At 56.4% G+C, this 20,893-nt stretch overlaps 3 protein-coding genes across 6 annotated transcripts; 1 reads left to right on the top strand and 2 right to left on the bottom strand.

Moving 5' to 3' along the window:
- Positions 1–5,385: 5,385 nt before the first annotated feature.
- LOC132073306 (nucleoside diphosphate kinase 6-like) lies at positions 5,386–7,841 on the bottom strand. Of its 2 annotated transcripts, XM_059472269.1 has the most exons (6): positions 7,761–7,841; positions 7,578–7,680; positions 7,462–7,501; positions 7,032–7,192; positions 6,666–6,814; positions 5,386–5,613 (listed from the first exon to the last, which is right to left on the bottom strand). In XM_059472269.1, exons 1-6 carry the CDS (start codon positions 7,839–7,841, stop codon positions 5,488–5,490), a joined length of 660 nt encoding a protein of 219 aa, XP_059328252.1. In that variant the 3' UTR covers positions 5,386–5,487. The 2 variants fall into 2 exon arrangements, with proteins under 2 accessions (XP_059328252.1, XP_059328251.1); XM_059472268.1 differs by having other exon boundaries at positions 5,386–6,814.
- Positions 7,842–7,974: 133 nt separating this feature from the next.
- On the top strand, positions 7,975–12,249 carry LOC132073124 (rab-like protein 2A). The gene is made up of 8 exons (XM_059471911.1): positions 7,975–8,132; positions 8,237–8,266; positions 8,354–8,433; positions 9,651–9,730; positions 10,392–10,503; positions 11,105–11,202; positions 11,453–11,536; positions 11,807–12,249. Exons 1-8 carry the CDS (start codon positions 7,975–7,977, stop codon positions 11,885–11,887), a joined length of 723 nt encoding a protein of 240 aa, XP_059327894.1. The 3' UTR covers positions 11,888–12,249.
- Positions 12,250–13,122: 873 nt separating this feature from the next.
- On the bottom strand, positions 13,123–20,829 carry LOC132073123 (acrosin-like). Of its 3 annotated transcripts, none has more exons than XM_059471910.1 (6): positions 17,690–20,829; positions 17,064–17,256; positions 15,861–16,100; positions 15,432–15,691; positions 13,781–13,926; positions 13,123–13,637 (listed from the first exon to the last, which is right to left on the bottom strand). In XM_059471910.1, the coding sequence occupies exons 3-6, from the start codon at positions 16,076–16,078 to the stop codon at positions 13,245–13,247; spliced, it is 1,017 nt and encodes a 338-aa protein (XP_059327893.1). In that variant the 5' UTR covers positions 16,079–16,100; positions 17,064–17,256; positions 17,690–20,829; the 3' UTR covers positions 13,123–13,244. The 3 variants fall into 3 exon arrangements, with proteins under 3 accessions (XP_059327893.1, XP_059327892.1, XP_059327891.1); XM_059471909.1 differs by lacking the exon at positions 17,690–20,829 and adding an exon at positions 17,356–17,406 and having other exon boundaries at positions 17,064–17,269; XM_059471908.1 differs by having other exon boundaries at positions 17,064–20,829.
- Between the last annotated feature and the right edge of the window lie 64 nt (positions 20,830–20,893).

Genomic DNA, 20,893 nt, shown 5'->3' on the forward strand with positions numbered 1-20,893 from the left:
TGACCTCCAAACTTTGTGTCACAAAATAACAAAAACAATAACCTGAATTCTGGTTCAGTTTAGTTTTCTGATGGATGGTGCTGCCACAATGTCACATCTATAGTTTTTCTAGAGTTTTCCTTCTGTCCAATGTTTAAACTTCTCCTGCCTGTTGTCCCTGTGAAGGTACCCAGGGATGGGACTGGGAAATGCTGAACATGGCTGCACAGACATTCCAACAGTGCTGCCACCAAAACTCATCCCTCCCATTGCTTCCAGAACTCTCCTGTACTCAGGGCAGGGATGGATTTCTAAAGTGTTTCCATAAAACATCTGTTCTCCGGAAAGGATCAACACAGCCCCATGCTAAATTTAAATATTCAGCTCCAGCAGCAGCAGCAGCTGCTTTGCACAGCTGATGGCTTTTAACTTTCTCCGGGTGCTGTGGGAGATACAGAACTGTCTTTTGTTTATCAGGAATGTTTTGGAAGGCAGGGGAGCATTAATGAGGAAATCTGGCTAATACAAGTACTCAGTAGTAAGTGTGAATGGAGGGACCGATCAGGTCCTGGACACGTTGATAACTAGGATCAGGATCTGAAGAAGAGATGAAAACTGGTTCTTCCTGAAGCCTGCCAGGGCTTTGGGCAGGGTATCACAGAGATGTGGCTGTCTGCACGCAGGTGAGGAGGAGCCCAGGTGGATGGCTTGGCTGTGTACACAGGAGTCTGGTCTGTCCTGGGGTTTTCCTGCTCTGTGGCATCACATCAAGCTCAAAGTTAAATTTGGTCAGAGTCCAGATCCAGCCCATGCTTGGCCTGTCTGGGGCATGAGGTGGGAGAGTGTTGGGGAAGATGAAACAGGGAAGCCTTGTAAATATGATTGTCCAGCAAAAGATTTTGAGAATATGGAAACTATGAGTGAGATTGAAATGAAAGCAAGCTTTGAGATATCTCAGTTACTGAACAACTGAAAAACAATGGCATGGCTGGCTGAAGGTAATCCCCTTTTGATGGAACAACACCCTCTGCTTGCAGACAGGCCCAAGGGTCAGAACAGACCCTACAGCTTGGCAGAAGGGGCCCAAAGAGGAGATTTTAGGGTCTAAAATGTAACACAGTATGCTAATGTAATGATTCTTACAGGCTGTATGTAAATGCTGTAAGATTTTTATCTTCTACTAAACTAGTTAGTGAAAAATAGAATATTCAGCACAGAAGAAGATTCATTGTATTGTAACGGAAACTTCACTCTCTTCTGTCCTCTCTTTTCCTCTTGCTCTCTCTCTCTCTTTGGGGCTCCTCTCTGGGGCCTGCTCCGACCTGTGGCTGCAGCTCCAGCAGGGCCCTGCACCCAGGCCCTGTGCAATAAACCCCAAATCCCAGCAGGGCCCTGCACCCAGGCCCTGTGCAATAAACCCCAAATCCCAGCAGGGCCCTGCACCCAGGCCCTGTGCAATAAACCCCAAACCCCAGCAGGGCCCTGCACCCAGGCCCTGTGCAATAAACCCCAAATCCCAGCAGGGCCCTGCACCCAGGCCCTCTGCAATAAACCCTAAGTTCCAAGCCTTGGCTTCAGAGATCTCTCGTCTCCGTCCGTCCTGACCGTCCTATCCCTGTCACTCCTACAAGAGAGTGTTTGTTTTCTGTGCTGGAAGAAAACAGCCCCAATCTATGAGGATTTTTTTCTGCAGTTTGGTGTTTCTCTCACTCCTTGTTCCTCCTGCTTTGTACAGCAGCTCTGTGGGAAAACTGTGGCCTACAGGGTTGTGCCCCCCAAATCTCAGATGACTGTTTGCTAATCCTCTGGAACTTTCAGTGTGGGGATGGATTGGACTGCTCTGGCTCAGCCTTTCCTGAACACCATTACTACTGTTTGCCTGGGATTTGATTCTGTGGCTGCTTTCCCAGGCTCCTTTTCTTTCGATGTGAGAACCCACAGCCTGATACAAGATCAAATCCACAAAATCTTTGGCCACCTACAGCACCCTTGTCTGCAGCTCTGCACAGTGAGATGCAGCTTTAGCAGAGACAAGTGCAGCCAGCACTGAAGCAGTAAATTTGTCTTTATTTCCATTGTATCCATTTTTCCTTGTCCCCGGACCTGGGAAAAGCAGGACACAGGCTGTTGTGAGAAGAGCAGATCTGCTGGTTCTTGGCTTCCTTTCTGCCTCTGTCAGGGTGGGGATTGAAGCACTCAAGACAGTGTTTTGTGTCTGGACTCAGGTGTTTATTATTTCTTATCTCTATTACAAGTGGTGAGTTCTACAGCATTCTACTAACAAGCTACAAAATGGCTAACAATCTTCTGTACATGGTCTTTTAAGGCTAAACTATCCAATTAAGAAATGGCACCTAAATTATTTTCATGTTTAACCCAATAACTAATCACTCAAAGTCTGCAATGCAGACTTTTCTGTCAAGTTACACAAAATCACCCAAACCCATTGGGATGACGAAGGAAGAAGGTGAAGAAGGACCACCTACCGTGCTAAACCCTCCATCTTGCTCTACATATATTACTATATTCTAAAACCTTAAACTCTAAGTTTTCCACCCTGTGATATCACATACTTCTAACCAGCTACACACCCATAATCCCAGCGCTATCTGTCAATTTTTGAAGCCTTTTCCACAGCCTCAGGTCAAATGCTGTGTTCTCTTGGGGATCGGTGCATGTGAGACAGAGTAAAGATCCATTCTGAATTAGGTGAAGTGTCTAAGAAAGGTGAAAAGTCTGTGAGGCCAGAGCTGAAGGAAAAGCCGCATTCCAGAGACAACAAGGAGACAGAGAAAGAAAAACAGAAAAGACCACGAGGTCAATTTGCCCCCGACCTAGAAATTCCTTTGATAAAGAAGAACTGGTGCTAAATGTCACGCGGAATGAATATGTATGAACCTATTGTGAAACTGTATGCATATGCATTTGGAAGGGGGATAAAAGGAGACCTAAAGTCTTCAGGGGTAGGCATGCCTTGTTGGGGAGGCTTGCGTCCAGCGCACGTCGTAATAAAAGCATACTGGGCTTTACGACTTTTATAAAGTTGTGAGGTTTCTTCTTTTCTCCGCAAAACACATGTCAGCACAGAAAGTCTGGAATTCTCAGCATCCAGGGTTCCAACACAGATCAACTGCAGAGAGGGCAATATTGAACAGCAGCAGAGCCCGTGGTGGGGCTGGCAGGAATTATGGCCTTGCTGGGGGAAGGAGAGGCCTGACCTGCTGCCCAGGTGCCCAGCTGGCCCCGGGGCATCCCCTGCCACTGCAGCAACAGCCCGGGGCCCACACCTGCCAAGCAGCACAGAAAGAAACTCCAGAGGGTGTTGAGGCCAAAGCCCTGCCTTGGTATACGGGCTCCTGACCTTATTTTATCGCTCTTGGAGTATAAAAATAATAAAAGAGGGATTTTTATGTCTCAGCGAAATTGCCAGTTTTCAGGTCATTTCCATTGCCTTGTGTCCATTCCTGGGATACCTGAGGTTCCCTTCACTGCTCACACCTGGGATTTCTACCCATTGATAAACCCCACTGAGCTCCTGAGTCTGAGCAGCCCCAGCCCTCAGCCTCTCCTTACCCGTCAGATTCTCAGATGTCCTAATCAGTCCATGCTGGACCCCAGCTCTCAGCAGGCTGTCTGGCACTGGGGAGTCCAAAACTGGCACCAGTGCTCCAGATGTGGCCTTCCCTGTGCCCCAGGAGGGGATGGGGTAACCTGTGGGCGAGTGCCCTGGCTCCCACACCTGAGGATGCTGTCAGGCCACAGAGGTGCGTTGCTGACCCAGGGGTGGCTCACGGCCATCAGGACAGCCAGATGCTTCTCTGGTCCCTCACGTGAGTGTTGCAAATGGAAACATCCCTGCCCAGGTGCAGGACGCAGCGTTTTCCTCTAGAAACTTCATGACATTCCCACTGGCCCATTTCTCCCTGAAGAGACCAGCCCAGGGAGCAGGTGCACGCCTGAGGGACTGAAGGCTGTGGGTGTGCCAGGAGTGAGTAAACAAGAAGGAAAGAGGAAGAAACAAGTAGAAAAGCAAAGCCCAGCCCAACCCCAGCCCTCTGTGCTGTGTCACCTCCCCAGGGACTGGGAGAGAGGAGGCAGAACTTGCAGGAAAAGAGGGGAGAAAAGATGCTGGACTGAAGCTGAACCTGGGAAAGTACAGGAAAGGTGTTTCCCAGGGGTTTCTTTAGTCATTATCTTGGGTTTTCCTCGGTACCTGAATAGGTAACTAAAAGTTTGTGTTACAGCAATGAATCAAATTAAATTCCTCAAGCTGAGAGGGTTCTGCCCGTGGTGGCCGGGACTGAGGCCAGGCCTGGGCTGGGAGCAGCACTGATTTCCCTCTGAAGCCTCTCCTTCCCTTCTTCCCAGGCCAAACCGTGTTGTGCCCTCCAGTGCTGACACAAACCTGCTCAATTCTTGCAAGAGCAGATGGAGTTCAGGCCCAGACTCACAGGTATGTCCCTGCGAGATGCCCTGTCCCAGCTCCACACCCGAGGTGTCCCTGCAGGTGCCCGGGCTGGACCCTGTGCCCCAGGCTGTGCTTGGCAGCAGCCCCTGGGCAGAAGCTGCGACCAGCCCTGTGCACAGACCCCACAGCTGGGCCAGGGAAAACAGGGATCTCAAACCGCCCTTCAAACCTGTTCTGAGGTGCCACATTGTCTGGGTTTGAGACCAGCTGGGAGACTGATTTACTGCTGTAACACACACCCATCAGCACGGAATGCCTTGGGCTGGGAGGGACCACACAGCTCATGCAGCTCCGTGCCCCTGCCGTGAACAGGGATGTCACCCACTGCACCAGGCTGCTCCAGGCCCATCCAGCTCAGCCCAGGAAACTGCCAGCGATGGGGCAGGCACCACTGCAAAAGCCAAAAATCACTTACTGGGCATTTACAAGGAAAAGAAAAAGAAAATGGGAAAAAAAAACCCCAAACAAACAAACCCACTTTGATTAAGAGCCCTCCAAGCAGAGTAACCTGTGACCTTTTGTAAGACTTCCTTGGAGAGAAAAAATCAGTTTTGACACTGTCTCCTGCATCAAATACCAAGTGCTTCAGCCTCAGGTCTCTGACAAAGTCTGCTGGACAGCTTTAGATTCACACAACAAACCCTCTGTCTGGGGCAATGGGCTGCCCAGGCTGAGCACCTGTGCTCAGGTACAGCCTCAGGGCCAGGCGCCACCAGCAGGTACCTGAATCTCGGTGGCTGCCAGGTGGTGTCACTGTGACAATCCTGCTGGCAGATCTGCACTGGCCATGTTCAAAAGGGCCCTTTTCCCAAGTGTAACCATTGCAAGTGAGTAGGAAAAAAGACCAAAACTTCAAAAGTGGCAAGTGTGAGCCAGGAATTATCAGTTAATGATATTACCAAGGAATATCCCAAAAGGAAAGCACAACATAAAAGAAGAAAGGTGAAAAATAGTAAAGTTTAATACTTAAAAGAAAAACATACAGATCTAAGCAAAACCTCTGGGAATCAATAAAAAACTGCCAAAATATCAATAAAGTATCAACAGCACTGGGGACAACAGCTCTCAGACCTGTGTGAAGACACACAGGATCCTGAGCAGATCCACTCTGGACACTGCTGAGGACAGGGGCAGCAGTGGTGTCCTGCAGATCCCTGGATCTGTACCTGGAACAGAACAACGACCATTTGATCCCAGACAGAAGGAGGAGGGAGCACAGACACGTGAGCTGGGCGAGTCTGGGCCGTGCTGTCCACCACACAGTCAGTCAGCCACTACCCAACAGCTTACGGGGTTCTGGAAGCACCTGGAGAGTCCCTGCCCTGGCTCTGTGATGTGCCAGGGCTCTGCTGGATCTCAGCGCAGCTCTCCTGCCCCAAGCACAGCACACCTTCCCCAGCCCGAGCATTTGGGACTGCCCAAAGGAAATTCCAACAGGGCACTGGAACTAAAATGGCAGCACTGCAAGGAGCCCATAGGGGGACAGCACAAATGGACGGAAACCCCATTGAGGAACACACCACACAGAGCATCACAGAGAGAAACACAAATCAGCCGCCAGGACCTGGCTCTGTGCCTGCCAGCTAAGCCCTCCTGCACCGCCCTGTCACAGTTCCACCACAATCTGGGTAACTCCATGGCCGTGTTCATCCCATCTCCCAAGGACGCGGAACTGCCCCGGCACCGTCGGGCCATGGACACTGAGGGCTCCAAGTGCTCTCGCATGCACAGCTATTGGCAAAGCTCCTCATTTCCCAGCCCAGTTGCGGGTGAGCAAGGACAGGACAGTTCATCTTGCCCTGCTGATGAACTTTCTTCATGTTCTTCTTCCTTCTTTTCTCCCTAAGGCGCTGTGGGAAGAGCCAGCTGGGAGAATCTGAGGCTTCCCATCAGCAAACCCAGGCCAATCCCATCTGGAACAAGTAACCTATCCTTCACCTGGCCCTTGACCAACTCACCTGTCCTGTTCATACCAAAAAAACTCAGGGAGCCAGTGAGCTGCATGGCCAGACTGTCAGCATGAGCATTGCTGGGGGAGCTCTTCCTACAGACCCCAGCACCGGCCTGTTACAGCAATAATCTGCTCCCAGGCAGCACAAGGCTGCTTTCCCCCTCCACGCTCCCCGGCACGCAGCACAGCTCTGTGTCTGCTGCCCAGGAGAGTGCGCCCAGGGCTGCCAGGCCAGCACAGCCCCCCCTGCCCGCTCACTGGGGTCACCTGTGCGGGCTGAGCCCCGGGCAGGCGCTCCTGGGCGCCGTGGAACAGCTGCCCGTGCCGCAGCCGCGGCTCCTCCTGCTCGTACCAGCGCTGCTCGTCGAACTCGGGGAAGAAAAAGGCAATTTCTCTGCTGGCTGAGGCAGCTGAGTCTGTCAAAAAAAGAGCGAAAGGCAGTGAGATGCCAGTCTGCCACCACAAACACGTGCTGCACTCCAAAGGTGCCTGGCTAGGCTGCACCTGGCCAGGTGTGCGTGGGGTCTGCAGAAGGGAACACATGGCTCACTTGGAGCCCCAGAACTAAAGCAAAGGCAGACAAAGCACCATCCAAGATGCCTCCCCAAGAACCATCCAGGAATGCTAGCCTACCTGAGCCATGGGTCGTGTTCCTGGTGTCCGTAAGGCCGTAGGCACCTCGGATGGAGTCTGGGTCGCTGTGTCGGGCTCGGAACACTTTAGTGGGTCCCATCAGGGATCTCCAGAGAGGGATAGCGTTCTCATGGGCCAGGATGTAAGCCCACATGGGGCCACTGCAGCGAGGGCCCAGGAACAGCAGGAGAAAAGATCATGAAGAGCTCATTACAAACAGGTTATTCGTCCTTACAAACCTGCACAGTACAGCTGCCATGGGCTGCCACGCCGCGCCGTGGGGACGGGCACGGTCCCAGCGCGGCACCGCGGCCACGGCGCCGGCACTGCTGGCCTACTGAACATGATGACCTGCAGCACCTCCGGGGCGCCACCCGCCAGGTCCCGCTGCCAGAGCCTCCCAGCGCCGCACACGGGGCACGGCCCGTACCTGGCCATGAACTCCACCAGCCGCTGGTAGAAGAAACGCCCTGCGGACGGACACGGACCGGGTGGGCACCGGCCCGGGGCAGCACCCCGCTCCGGCCCCCCGAGCCCGGCTCGTACCTGCGTGCTCCCGGTAGAAGCGGCGGCTCTGCTCCGCGCCGCACCGCACCTCCTTGGCGCGGACGATGAGGAAGCGGTGACGGAGGATGGCGGCGTGCACGGCCTGCGGGAAGAGGCGGCGCTGGGGGGGGTCGTGGCGAGGCCTGCTGTGCTTTGCTGTGCCCGGCCCGGCCCGGCTCTCACCTCGCACACGAGCGGATGGGCCACGGCGTCCGGCTTGAGCAGCGCCAGCGTCAGCTGCAGCCGCCGCGCGGGGGCCGCCATGGCCGGGCCGGGCGGCATGGGGCGGGGCGGGGGCGTTGCCCGGGGCGGGGCGGGGCCCGGGGCGGGGCGCGGGGCGGGATCGGGGGCGGGGCCTGGGCGCGTCGCGCGGCAGCGGGGACGCGCAGGCGCTGCCATGGCGACGGCGGCGGAGGAGCAGGGCCGGGCCGCGGCGCGGGAGGAGGCCCCGGACGGGAACGGGGCCCGGGACGGGGCCCGGGACGAGGTCGCGGCCGGCGCCGAGGAGACGGTGAAGATCATCTGCCTGGGCGACAGCGCCGTGGGCAAGTCCAAGTGTGTGGGGCGCGGGCGTGCCGCGGGTCGGGCGGGGGTCCCGCGGAGCCGGGCCGCAGCGCGGTGCCGCGGCTCACCGGGACACGCGCTCGCTCTCTCGGCAGGCTGCTGGAGCGGTTTCTGCTCGACGGCTTGTATCCTTGGCGGCGGGGAGCGGGGCGGGCACGGCGGGTCGCGGCGGAGGGCTCTGCCCCGCTCGGTGGGTCCTTAACGCGCCGCAGCCAGCCGCAGCAGCTCTCCACCTTCGCCCTGACGCTGTACCAGCACCGCGCCCGGGTCGGCGGGCAGGAGGTCCGCGTGGGTGAGTGGGGCCAGCCCGGGGACGTGGGGTGCCATGGCAGAGGGAACAGCTGGGAAGGCAGATCCCCTCGGTCTGGGTGTCGGTATCGTGTTTTGATAACCAACACCGCCGTGACAAAGCTGGTGCCCTTCTGGGACAGAGCTGCAGCATTGGTGGATGGGGCAAAGTGACTGCCATCATCCCCCTGGGCTTGGCAAAGTGTAGGGCACTGTCCCCACGATGTCCTGGACTCTGAGCTGGAGAGACAGGGGTTGGATGGATGGGTATGGATGGACTCCACGTGGAGCCACTGGTCATGGCTCAGTGGGGCTAGGGCTGACACTGCTCAACGTCTTCGTTGTGACACAGACAGTGAATGCAAATGTGGTCTGGTGGGGACCTGTCTGTATTTGGGCAGTTTAAGAAAGCCACTGTCCAGGAGGTCTGACACAGAGTCCAGTCACAGTATCAGTGCAAAGGAATCCCTAAGGAAACTGGCTCATTTGGCTTTGGGTACAGCACCATGCTTGGGTCCAGCTGACAAGAGGTGTGACTACACTGAGATTCTTAACTGAAGCTGTGCCAATTTATACAGCAAACCAGAGCCAGATGTGAACCTACAAACCCAGTGAGAGGTGGGGGATCTCCACCTGAGGTGCCCCAACAGCTAAAGGCACGGCCGTGTCCAGGTTTGCCCCATGATTTCTGGTGTACACAGAACTTCGTGGACTGGGACCTGTTTGCCTCTGGCTGACTTATCTTCAGCACCTCAGAATGATTCCTGCCCCTGGGAGAGCAGAGTCAGATGTCTGTGAGAGGTGCTGGAGCGTTTCCCATGGCACGGCCCCGACTGACCGACCCCGACTGCTGGGTCAGAATTCAGCAGTGCCCAGCAGTTCCTGGAGTTTTAGGTTGTTTCCCGTTGTCATCCCTAGTGACAGAGTGCCAGACATGGCTCTGTGCACTTCTGCCTGTCTTGGTCCTGCTGTCCCACACAACTGTGTCACTGGTGGCTTCTCCTTTGTTGTTGGCCAGTGCCAGCACTGCCCACAGCTGAGCCCAGTGAGGAAAGGTCCCAGTTTGGCACAACTTCTTAACCATGATGTGTTTCAGATTGGTGAGGTGAAGCTGAGTTTGTGTCTCTGAGCAGGTGGGCTGTGCTTTGCCTCCTGGGTGTAAGCTGTGAGAAGAGCAGAGCTCGGTGAGTTGTGTCATTGTGAGCTGGTTCTGTGTTACAGATTTCTGGGACACGGCGGGCCAGGAGCGGTTCCGGAGCATGCATGCCTCCTACTACCACCAGGCCCATGCCTGCATCATGGTGAGGGGGTCTCAGCTGCACCGTGGGAGCTGGGTGCACAATGGTCTCAGTGACACCTGGCCTTTGTGTTACTTTGATGGTTGCACTGCCATGTGTTCCTTGTCTCTTCCTGTGGTTTAAAAAACTTTCCTAGATCGTTCTTTCTTCTCTCACCAGATGACCCCCCTGTAGATGGACCTGGCTAGCTCTGGTCTGTCTCTCCCGGTAACCCTTTTCCTCTATCCCCTGGCCCTGCTGTCTTCTCAATGTCCTCATGTTTGCCCCTGTTGCCAGTTTTGTTGGCTCCTCTCCTGCTCAGATCTCCTGGTTTGTCCTGTCACTCTCCACTGTTCCACCAGTGATTTTCATTGGTGGTTTAGTTGTCAGAACAGGAGGCCACATCTGATCCTGTTTGGCACAAGCTGTTCCCAGTGCCAGCTCCCTGTGTGGGTGGCAGGGACTTGCCCAGGACACAGGACAGTGTAAAGGACATCAAGGGGCTGTTTCCTGCTGGCTGGGCTTGGCAATACTGTCCCTTTCTCTCTCACCCTTTCTAATAACGCCCAGTTCCCTTGGTCTTGTGTTCCTGGGAACGTTCTGGATTGTGTCCTTGTGTTGGTTAGAGCTGTCCTGGGTCAGTCAGTGCTGGGCTGGCCTGGGATAGGTGGTTCTCTCTTGGAAGGTGTTTGATGTGCAGCGGAAGGTCACCTACAAGAACCTGAACAACTGGTACAAGGAGCTGAGGGAATTCCGCCCAGAAATTCCCTGCATTGTGGTGGCCAACAAGATTGATGGTGAGTGTGCCTTCTGCTCCCAGCTTGCCAGGGTCGTGCTGGGATTCGCTCCTGTCCTTACTGAGAATCAATGTCCCTTGTCTGTTGGGTCCAGAGGATTTCCTCAGTCCCCCAGGGGCTGGCTCCTGTGCTGACCTCAGCTGCTGTCTTACAGGTGCTTGTCCTGTGTCACCAGCAATTAAAAGTGCAAATTTCATCAATTTCAGTTTTATTGAAGCGTTTTTCTTCTAGTTATGTCCTTATCACACTGCCTATTCTATCCATCAAGAGCCCAAAAGTGATTGGAGTAGCACCTGGTCAAAAATGGCAGCAAAAGGAAGCCAAAGCTGTTCTGTGGCTTCCCTGGATCAGTCAGGGATGGCCTTGGTGCTCCTTCAGCCTGCACAGACTCCAGTGTGCTGAAGAGTCTCAATGTAGCTGCTGACAGAACTGTTCACCTGGCTCTGCAGGAGGCTGGAAGGTTCCTCCCATGGGGAATGCCAGGCAGCCCCTGGTGATTGCTGTCACAGGGCTGTGGCTCGTCTGACGTGTCACACAGAAGACACCACCTTCTGCACCTCCTGCCATGTCTGACTGACCATGTCTTCTTTGTCTGCTTCAGCCGATATGAAGGTGACCCAGAAAAGCTTCAATTTTGCCCGGAAGTTCAGTTTGCCCTTTTACTTTGTGTCTGCTGCCGATGGCACCAACGTGGTGAAGGTGAGATGGGCGTTTGCCTGCTGGGTTTGGTGTCCACGAGGCCCCTTGGCAGCCCAGGGACACGGGGGCTGCTCTGGGCACAGAGAGCAGGAAATGGTCCATCATTTCAGCTCCATGTGAGTGGCTGGTGGCTATGGAGAGCTGCAGAGGGCTTTTTTCCCCTGGGATGTGGGAACAGTCTCCATGTGCTACAGAAACCCAATGCCCATGTGCCCCGTCCTGTGAGTGACAGCCTTGTCCTTCCCACCAGCTCTTCAACGACGCCATCAGGCTGGCTGTGGCTTACAAACAGCAATCAGGAGACTTCATGGACGAGGTCCTGCGGGAGCTGGAGGTAGGGAAGGCTCTGTCCCTGCACTGTCCTGAGTCCTGTCGGATGAGCAGTTCTACTCTTTTTCCCCTATGGCAAAGGGGGGAAGCTGTGCAGCACGGGAAGCTTTGCCCTCTGCTGGGCTTTGTGTGCTGCTCAGTCTGGGCTGGGAGGGGGAAGTGGGAACCATCCCGAGAGCTCTCACTGCCCTAGACAGAGTCTAAAAGAGCCACAGCAGATACAGCTGTTGCAGTCTGTCTTTTCTCAGCAGTTCCTTGTCCTGCTCCTTTCCAGAGCTTTGACCTGCAGAACACGAGCAAGGATTTGCCAGACAAGGGGAAGAGCTGCACTGAAGAGGAGGCCTCATCTGCCTAGGCCTGGACCCTGAGCCTGTTTTCCCCTTGGCTCTGGACTTCGGGGGCCTGTGTGGAGGACAGTGATGCTTCTCATGCCCTAGAGCTGTGATGGTGGGCAGCCGGGCCTCTTCCCTTCTTGTGGGAGCTCACCTGGGCAGGATCTTCATTTGCTCGGCCCTCGCTGCTGTACATTTCGCTCAGGAGAGGGATGGGAGGACCCACATGATTCCACATGGATGGTGGCTCATTCCCACTGCTCTTTCAGGACAGAGCTGCCTAGCAGAAGTGAGCCATCCTGGACCTGCAGGAGGGACCCTGCCCAGGCACTGTAGTGGTACCTGCTGCAGAAAGCAAACACTAAAGGATATTTTTACAAAGCTATGATGGCATCCTTCCCGCGCTGCTGCTGTAAGGAGGCAGGTCCCAGGTTGTTTAAGGCCACAGACCAGCCCCAGCCTGCTTCCAGCTGAGCCAGTGCTGCCTCAGTCCACCCATGATCTCTGCTGCCATCCCTGGGCTGCTGTCCCCATTCTGCCCCAGAACAGGCAGATCCCAGGAGCTCTGAGCACAGGAGGCTTCTTCCCGTCCGTACAGCTGACACAGGTGGGCTCACACCTGGGGGCTGGTTCTGTCCCACCTTGTTGGATGTGGCCATGCTTCTTGTCTGTGTGTGCGTGTGTGCACAGGATGCTGCATTCCAGAGAGCTGGATACACACACACACTCTTAAAACAGTCATGGAATCTTGGAATGGTTTGGTTAGAAAGGGACCTTAAAGGTCACCTCATTAAGCCCCTGCCATGGACAGGGATGCCTTCCACTATTTCATGTTGCTCCAAGCCCTGTTCAACCTGGCCTTAGACACTTCCAGGGATCCAGGGGCAGCCACAGCTTCTCCAGGCACCCTGTGCCAGGGCCTCACCCCCCCCTGAGTAAAAACTCCTTCCCAGCACCTCATCCCAATCTCCCCTCCTCTAGATTTAATCCATTCCTCCTTGTCCTGTCATGGCCTGCCCATGCAAAAAGCCGCTCTCGCTCTCCCCCACTATTATAACCTGCTTCAATGCAAGGGGCACTGAGGTTTCCCTGGAGCCCTCTCCAGGCTGAAGAATGAATGTGAACAGCACAGCAGATGGACAGACAGAGCAGGGACTCTGCAAGCCTGCGGGTGCACTGAGCAGGGCTGAACACACGGGTAATGGTGAACACAGAAACTTTACTTCAACACCTCAGTCACGTCAGCATCGCTGTGGCTGCAGCGCAGCAGCGTGGGCAGGACAGAGAAGCCTCTGGCCCCGAGGCTGCCTTGGAGCTGCCGTGATCCACTGTAGCCCTGGATCCTGCTCATCCTGCTGCTGCTCAGGCTTTTTTGTCCTTCTAAAACTGCAGGAACTCCTGCACCAGATTCCAGAATTGCACCAGGATCTGGTGTGGGAATGTCATGGGCAGTGACGTGCCCGAGGATGTCACTGCTGGTTTCTCGTTGTACTCAGGGGTCAAGTTGATCTCTTCCTCTGGTTCCTCTGGTTCCTCTGGTTCCTCAGGCTCCTCCTCGGGGGCCGAGGTGACAGGTGGCTCCGGTGCTGGACCAGCTCTTTCTGCTGGGCTCAGGCCCGTCTGGAGCAGGATCCAGTTGTAGAAGTGCTGAGTGGAGGTGTAGATCCCGGGGTGCCTGGCTCTGTCACAGCCTCTTCCCCAGCTGTTCAATCCCACCAGCCAGTAGTAGTCAGCTGCATTGTCCTTGCAGACGAGGGGACCCCCGCTGTCCCCCTGTGCCGGGAGAGATGGTTCAGGGACTGTGGGGGGCTGCTGTGGGGAGGAGAGGGGCGGACAGGGGACAGGCTGGGCTGTGTGTGGGGGATGAGGGGGTCCCTGCGCTGCCGGGGCCTGAGGGACTCATCACACGCTCCTACCTGGCAGGTGTCGATGCCGCCCTGTGGGTACCCAGCACACAGGTTGTCAGCATGAACAGCCCCTGCATACCATGGGCTGCTGTTGCAGAGCTCAGTGTCCATGAGGTGAACCTTGGACTCCTGCAGCACCATGGCTGTTCCCTGAGCTGTGGGCACAGAGGGGAATGAGCCCCAGCAGCTCGGTACCCATCCCTTCCCCTGCCTGGGGTGAGCCCCCTTCCCAGGCCTGGTTCTGCCCCTTCCCCACGGGTGACATTGTCCAGCTGTGTCCCTGCCCCTTCCCCACGGGTGACATTGTCCAGCTGTGTCCCTGCCCCTTCCCCACAGGTGATGTTGTCCAGCTGTGTCCCTGCCCCTTCCCCACAGGTGATGTTGTCCAGCTGTGTCCCTGCTGTTGGCCTGGGGAAGGGGCCAAACTCCCGAGGTTTCCCAGGGCCAGCAGGAATTGTTTGGGTGAGCAGGGACCTTACAGCTCATCCCGTTCCATGCTTGTCTTGGTGGAGGCTCCTTCCCCCAGCCCGGGCTGCTCTAAGCCCGGCCCCGCTGGCGCCGTGCGGCCGGACCCTGTGTGTGCCCTGTCTGTGTCCAGCCCGTGTCCCTGTGTGTGCCCAGTCCGTGTCTGTGCCCAGCCTGTCCCTGTGTGTGTCCAGCCCGTGTCCCTGTCTGTGCCCAGCCCGTGTCTGTGCCCAGCCTGTGTCTGTGCCCAACCCATGTCCCTGTGTGTGCCCAGGCCGTGTCTGTGCCCAGCCTGTCCCTGTGTGTGTCCAGCCCGTGTCCCGTGTCTGTGTCCAGTCCGTGTCTGTGTCCAGTCCGTGTCTGTGCCCAGCCCATGTCCCTGTCGGTGCCCAGCCCGTGTCCCTGTCGGTGCCCAGCCTGTATCCCTGTCGGTGCCCAGCTCGTGTCCCTGTCTGTGCCCAACCCGTGTCCCTGTGTGTGCCCAGCCCGTGTCTGTGCCCAGCCTGTCCCTGTGTGTGCCCAGCCCGTGTCCCTGTCTGTGTCCAGCCCGTATCCCTGTGTGTGCCCAGCCCATGTCCCTGTGTGTGCCCAGCCCGTGTCCCTGTCTGTGTCCAGCCCGTGTCTGTGCCCAGCCCGTGTCCCTGTCTGTGCCCAGCCTGTCCCTGTGTGTGTCCAGCCCGTGTCCCTGTCTGTGCCCAGCCCGTGTCTGTGCCCAGCCTGTGTCTGTGCCAACCCGTGTCCCTGTGTGTGCCCAGCCCGTGTCTGTGCCCAGCCAGTGTCCCTGTGTGTGCCCAGCTCATGTCCCTGTCTGTGTTGAGCCCGTGTCTGTGCCCAGCCCGTGTCCCAGGTGCCCAGCTCATGTCCCTGTGTGTGCCCAGCCCGTGTCCCTGTCTGTGCCCAGGCCATGTCTGTGCCCAACCTGTGTTCCTGTCTGTGCCCAGTCCGTGTCCTTGTGTGTGCCCAGCCCGTGTCCCCGGGTGCCCAGCCCATGTTCCTGTCTGTGCCCAGCCCATGTCTGTGCCCAGCTCGTGTCCCTGTCTGTTCCCAGCCCGTGTCCCAGGGTGCCCAGCCTGTATCCCTGTCGGTGCCCAGCCTGTATCCCTGTCGGTGCCCAGCCCGTGTCCCTGTCTGTGCCCAGCCCGTGTCCCAGGGTGCCCAGCTCGCCCTGGGAGCACACATCCTGTTGGGAACTCACCTCTGGCAAAGTTCCAGCCGGCGATGTAGCAGGATTTCAGCTCCGAGACCCTGAGTGAGGGGTCGGGCACACAGCCCAGCTGGATGTAGTCGCTGCACTCCACGGGCTGGTCCAGCTCCACCAGGGCAATGTCGTTCCTGGCCGTGGCAGCCACGTAGTGCTGGTGCACCAGGAGCCTCTGGATGCGTCTCACCACAGCCCCAGGGCCTGGCTGAGTCAGATCTGTGGCCCCGATCACCACGTCCCACGTGGAGATGCCCCTGGGGAGCAGATGGACAGAGGGGTGACAGGGAGCAGAGCCACGGGCTGCAGCAGCCCAGCATTTCCCGGCCTTCTGCTTGCCCAGGTGGGCAGGGCAGCGGCCCGTGGTGCTGTGAGCTGGGCGCCTGCCCGTGCTCTGGGGACAGCTCTGTCCCTGCTGTCTCTTACCCGGCCCTGGCGAAGCAGTGTGCCACCGTGAGCACCCACTGGGAGCTGAGGAGGACACCCGTGCACATGTGCCACGTGCCGTTCTCCCAGGTGGCCTGGATGCTGACGATGCCGGGCCAGGCCCCAGGCTGGACACTGGTGCCACCCACATGGGACGTGCCAGCAGCAGAAACCACGGAGTTGTAGTCAAGAGCAGCAGAGCTGTGGTCAGAGGCCATGGGCCGGAGCCCGCACGTCCCTCTGGAAGCACAAAGCCATCAGTGCCCTGCTCGGTGGCTGCTGCTGCTCAGTCTGAAAGTCCCACCTGGTGCTGAGCGGCAGCAGGGCCAGACAACCCCGAGGGGCATCTTTCACCACTGTTCTGCCAGGGAAGTCCCCAAGTGTTCCTCCAGCTCCCTCCCAGAGCCCCCCGGGGCCACTGACCTGCAGGTGTCCCAGGTGCCCCCCACGGGCCCGGCCAGGGCCAGCAGCACGAGCAGCCCCAGCAAAGCCATCGGCGCCAGCGCAGGTGGCAGAGCCAGCGCAGAGCTGTCACCTCCAGTGCGGCCACTGCCACAGCACCCACAGCCTTCGTGGTGCTCACAGTGCCCGGGCCAGGGCCGCTGTCACAGAGGGGCTGGTTCTGAGTGCTGGCATGGCAGGGAGGGGCAGCACAGAGTCATAGAGACGTGGAATGCTCTGGGTAGAAGGGACTTTATGACCACCCAGTGCCACCCCTGCCGTGGGCAGGGCCACCTTCCACTATTCCAGGGTGCTCCAAGGCCTGAGGCCTGTCCAGCCTGGCCTTGGGCACTGCCAGGGATCCAGGGGCAGCCACAGCTGCTCTGTGCCAGGGCCTGCCCGCACCCACAGCCAGAAATTCCCTCCTAACACCTAATCTAAATCTACCCACCTTCAGCTTAAAGCCATTTTTCTTGTGTCCTATCACTACAGGCTCTTGTCCAAAGTACCCCTCCAGCCTTTTTCTAAGCCCCTTTTAAGTACTGGAAGAGGCACCAACGTCTCCCTGGAACCTTCTGTTCTCCAGGCTGACCAGCCATGACTCTCTCAGCCTGTCAACCCTTCTTCCCACCCTGAATGAATATTTTAAATGTGGTGATCCTTACTCTAAAACAGCAGTGCTCTGCTAGTTTGCCTACATTCACCTTTTACAAATGTTTCTTTGCATCCATTTCAGAAAGGCATCTGACTTTGATTACATACCTTGAGAAATGAAGGTTTACATTTTTTCCTCCATAATTTCTTGGACACCTCCAGGGACTCGGACTCCACGGGGCAGCTCCTTCATATGCCTGACCACCTTTCCATGAAGAAATTTTTCTTGACGTCCACCCTGAACCTCTTCTGGCATAACTTGAGGGTGCTCCAGGGCTGAGCCTCCCCTGGCTCTGATCTCCTGTCAGGGAGTTCTGGAGAATGAGAAGGTTTCCCCTGAGCCTCCTTTTCTCCAGGCTGAGCCTCTCCAGCTCCTTCAGCTGCTCCTCAGAGGACTCACCCTCTAGGCCCTCCCTATTACGTTGCCTTCTCTGGACACACTCCATCCCCTCAATGTCCTTCTTGAACTGAGGGGCTGAGAACTGGACACAGGACTTGAGGTGTGGCCTCACCAATGCCAAGGTCAGGGGGACAATCCCTTCTTCCCCACCAGCTCATTTTTAGGCACACAGGGACAAGCTGCTCCATCACCTTAAAGCTTTCCTTCTCGATGTATGCCCAGCCTTCCTGGAACCCTTTGTTTTTAAGGGCTGCTTCCCAAGGGACTGTCCAAATCAGTGTCCCAAACTGGCTGACATTCACCCTCTGACAGTGTAGAGGTTTTGCTGACGCACCTTGTTCGCCAAGGACCGAAACTCCTTCATTTCAGGGTCACTGTGCCCAAGATGGCTCCAACCACCACATCTTCCAGCAGCCCCTCTCAGTCTGCAAACAGCAGGTCCAGCAGGGCCCCACCCTAGGTGGGCTGCTCAGCTACTGAGCCAGAAGTTCTCTTCCACACATTCCAGGAGCCTCTCAGACTGCCTTCTCTCCACTGGGTTTCTTCCAGCAGACATCCAGCAGGTTAAAGACCTCCACAAAAACAAGGACTGGCAACCACGAAACATCAGCCAGCACTTTACAGAATAATTCATCTGCCTCTTCATCCTGGTTGGGAGGTCTAGAACAGACCCCCACCAGGATATCTGCCTTGCCAGCCTTCCCCTTGATTTTCACCACAACCATTCATCCTTTTCATTACTAAGCTCCAGACAGCCAAAACCCTCCCTAAGGTACAGTCATCACACCACCTCTCCTGCCTCACCTGTCCCTTCTAATGAGCTTGGAGCCATCCATTGCAGCATTCCAGTCATGGAGTCATCACAGTTCCATGACAGCAACTAGATCAGAGCTTTGCTGCTGCACCACAGCCTCCAGCTCCTCCTGTGGTGCCCACACTGCTGCATTGGTGTAGATGCACTTTAGCTGTGCTATCAATTTCTGCCCTGCACTGGCCTGCTGCCCCCAGCTTCATCTCTAGTGACTGTGCTCTCATCCCCCTCTCCCCTCAGATCTAGTTTAAAGCCCTCTCAATCAGCCTGCCAATCCACAGGTTGGAACCCTTTTGCCTCTTCTCTTCTAGAGGTGAACCCATCTATCTCCAGCCTGGTGCTATACAAACTACCTCATGTTCAAAAAACCCAAAATTCCACCAATGGCACCAGTCTTTAAGCTACTTTTTGCTCCCGTTAGCTTTCTTGTTCATTTTGGCATTCATCCCGACTACCAAAGGAATCAAGACCACCATCTCTTGTACCTTGTGCCCCTGTCCCTTCAACCAGGCAACCCAGTGCACCAAAGTCCTTTTCTGTCACCCTGGTACTTCTCTCATCAGGACAATGAGCAGTGGGCAGCTGTCGCAGACATCTTTTCATTAAAATTCTATCTTAGGATTTTTCCTGTTAGAGCTGAGAAGTTTCAGCAACAAATGTAAACAATTGTTATCTGCTGCTGTGGAATGCAACAAGTCCACCTGTGACTGGCCCATCTTAGACGTTTACAATTAATGGTCAATCAAAAACTGAGCTATCTCGGACAGAGTCTGAGAGCTCCTTTGTTATCATTCTTATTCTTAGCTTAGCTAGCCTTCTGAGAACTTTTTCTTCTATTCCTTTTAGTATAGTCATAATGTTATATATATATCATAAAATAATAAATCAAGCCTTCTGATCACAGATTCAACATTTTCATCTCTCTCTCACCCTGAAAACCCCTGTGACCACAGTCACTGGTGGGCTGAATTAGTGCAGGGAGTCTCTCAGCAGTGTCCCCTGCCTGGGCCTCAGGGAGGCCTCGGACTTCCCTGTGGGATGGGTCTGGTTGGAACACAGGCTCCTCAGCCCCCCTCAAAGTGAATCACACACTACAACTGCCCTTCCTTTTTTCCTGAATAACTGTAGCTGTGATCTGTCTGACTGACTGCACGGATCTGGGCCACCCACCAAGCAGACTTTCTGCTGCACTCTCAACTGTCTGACCCTCAAAATCCAGGACCTCATATGGGTTCTGTAAGGGCACCTGGGAAGGCGAGGGAAGCCGGGGGGGATTCTGCTGCCTCCCTAAGCAGGGACCTGTTTCCATTCCCCCCTTTTAGGTCTCCTCCTGCCTGAAGGCAAGAGGGTCAGGGCAACTCTGACTGTTGCTGAGCTTTCATGCATTGCATTTCTCTCCTGGTGGAAGGCGCAACTCCACCAGTCTGTTTCTCTTGACAATCCTTGAGGATCTTCAGCCTCCCCGCCTCCCCTGTGAGATGCCCCACCTGCTCACACCACACGCAGTGCTGTTTCACTGTGCTCCAGCAGTAACAGTAGGCTCAGACACCCCCTGCATCCCAGGCTTTCTTGGGGAGCTCTGTCTGCTTCTCCCCACTCCTGCCAGCAATGGCTTTTGTCAGTGTGTGAACTACTGCTGGGTCCAATCAAATTGGACAAGTGAAAAACATAATCCCCACCTGAGAGGAGCACACCTCAAGGGTCAGGAGGGTGGCTGTGCCCTCCTGCAAATCCTGCTGCTTGGGCCGCCACCACACCATGTCCTGCTGCTCCGCGTCCATTTGTGTGCCCCAGCCACCACGCTCTGGGGCACCTGCGCAGCTGGGAGCCATTTCCATCTCCCCCTGCTCCTGGCAATTCCCCCTCTGTGCCTGATGGGCTGCCAGGGCTCCCAAGTCCACGTGGAGCTTTGGACTGCTGCTCACATGTCCACACTAATCCCTCACGTGAGGGGATGGCACCAATCCATGCAAACATCTGAGGGGGGATCCCACCAAGCCCAGACCTCCCCAGGTGATGAGGATGGTGCCAGGCCCAGCCCCGTCCTGCCCAGCGAAGGATGAGGAGTCAGGCCCTGGGCTCCAACAGTCCCAGCTCAGCATGAGGCACAACCTCCCTCCATCATGGGAAGGCCAAGCCCTGGGACAGCCGCCCAGGAGGGTGAGGGGTGTCCCTCCACAGAGACATCCTAACCCACCTGGACAAGTGCCACCTGCTCCAGGTGACCCTGCCTGGGCAGGAGCTGAGCTGGGGCATCACCAGAGGGCCCTTCCCCCTCACACTGTCCTGGGATTCTGTGTGCCACAAACGTGTATTTGTGGTATGTGTGCGACACCTGTGTGTGGCACCTGTGTGTGTGTGGGACATCTGTGACAACTGTGTCCGTGCCCACCTGTGCCCAGCCCACTTCCCAGTGCGTGTCCCCAGCATGGCCACTGCCCAGGGCCCCAGAGATGTGGGTTCCCCTCAGTGCCCTGCAGGTGCCACCCCTGTCTGCAGGGCACAGCAGGGGCTGCTCGGGAGGTGGGAACACAAACACGGCAGCAGCCCTGGCTGGACGGGGCTCCCAGGCCCTCACACCAATGCCCTCAGGCCCTGTGGGGCGTGGGGGGCTCACCCCTGCCGTTCCCCCCGAGGGTGGGGGTCATGGGGGGTCTCAGGGTGCTCCTGAGCCCTCCACGGCTCTGTCCCCGTGCCCCCCTGCATGTCCCTGTGCCATGCCCCCAG

Source organism: Ammospiza nelsoni, chromosome 5 (assembly GCF_027579445.1).
Source record: "Ammospiza nelsoni isolate bAmmNel1 chromosome 5, bAmmNel1.pri, whole genome shotgun sequence".
NCBI lineage: Eukaryota > Metazoa > Chordata > Aves > Passeriformes > Passerellidae > Ammospiza > Ammospiza nelsoni.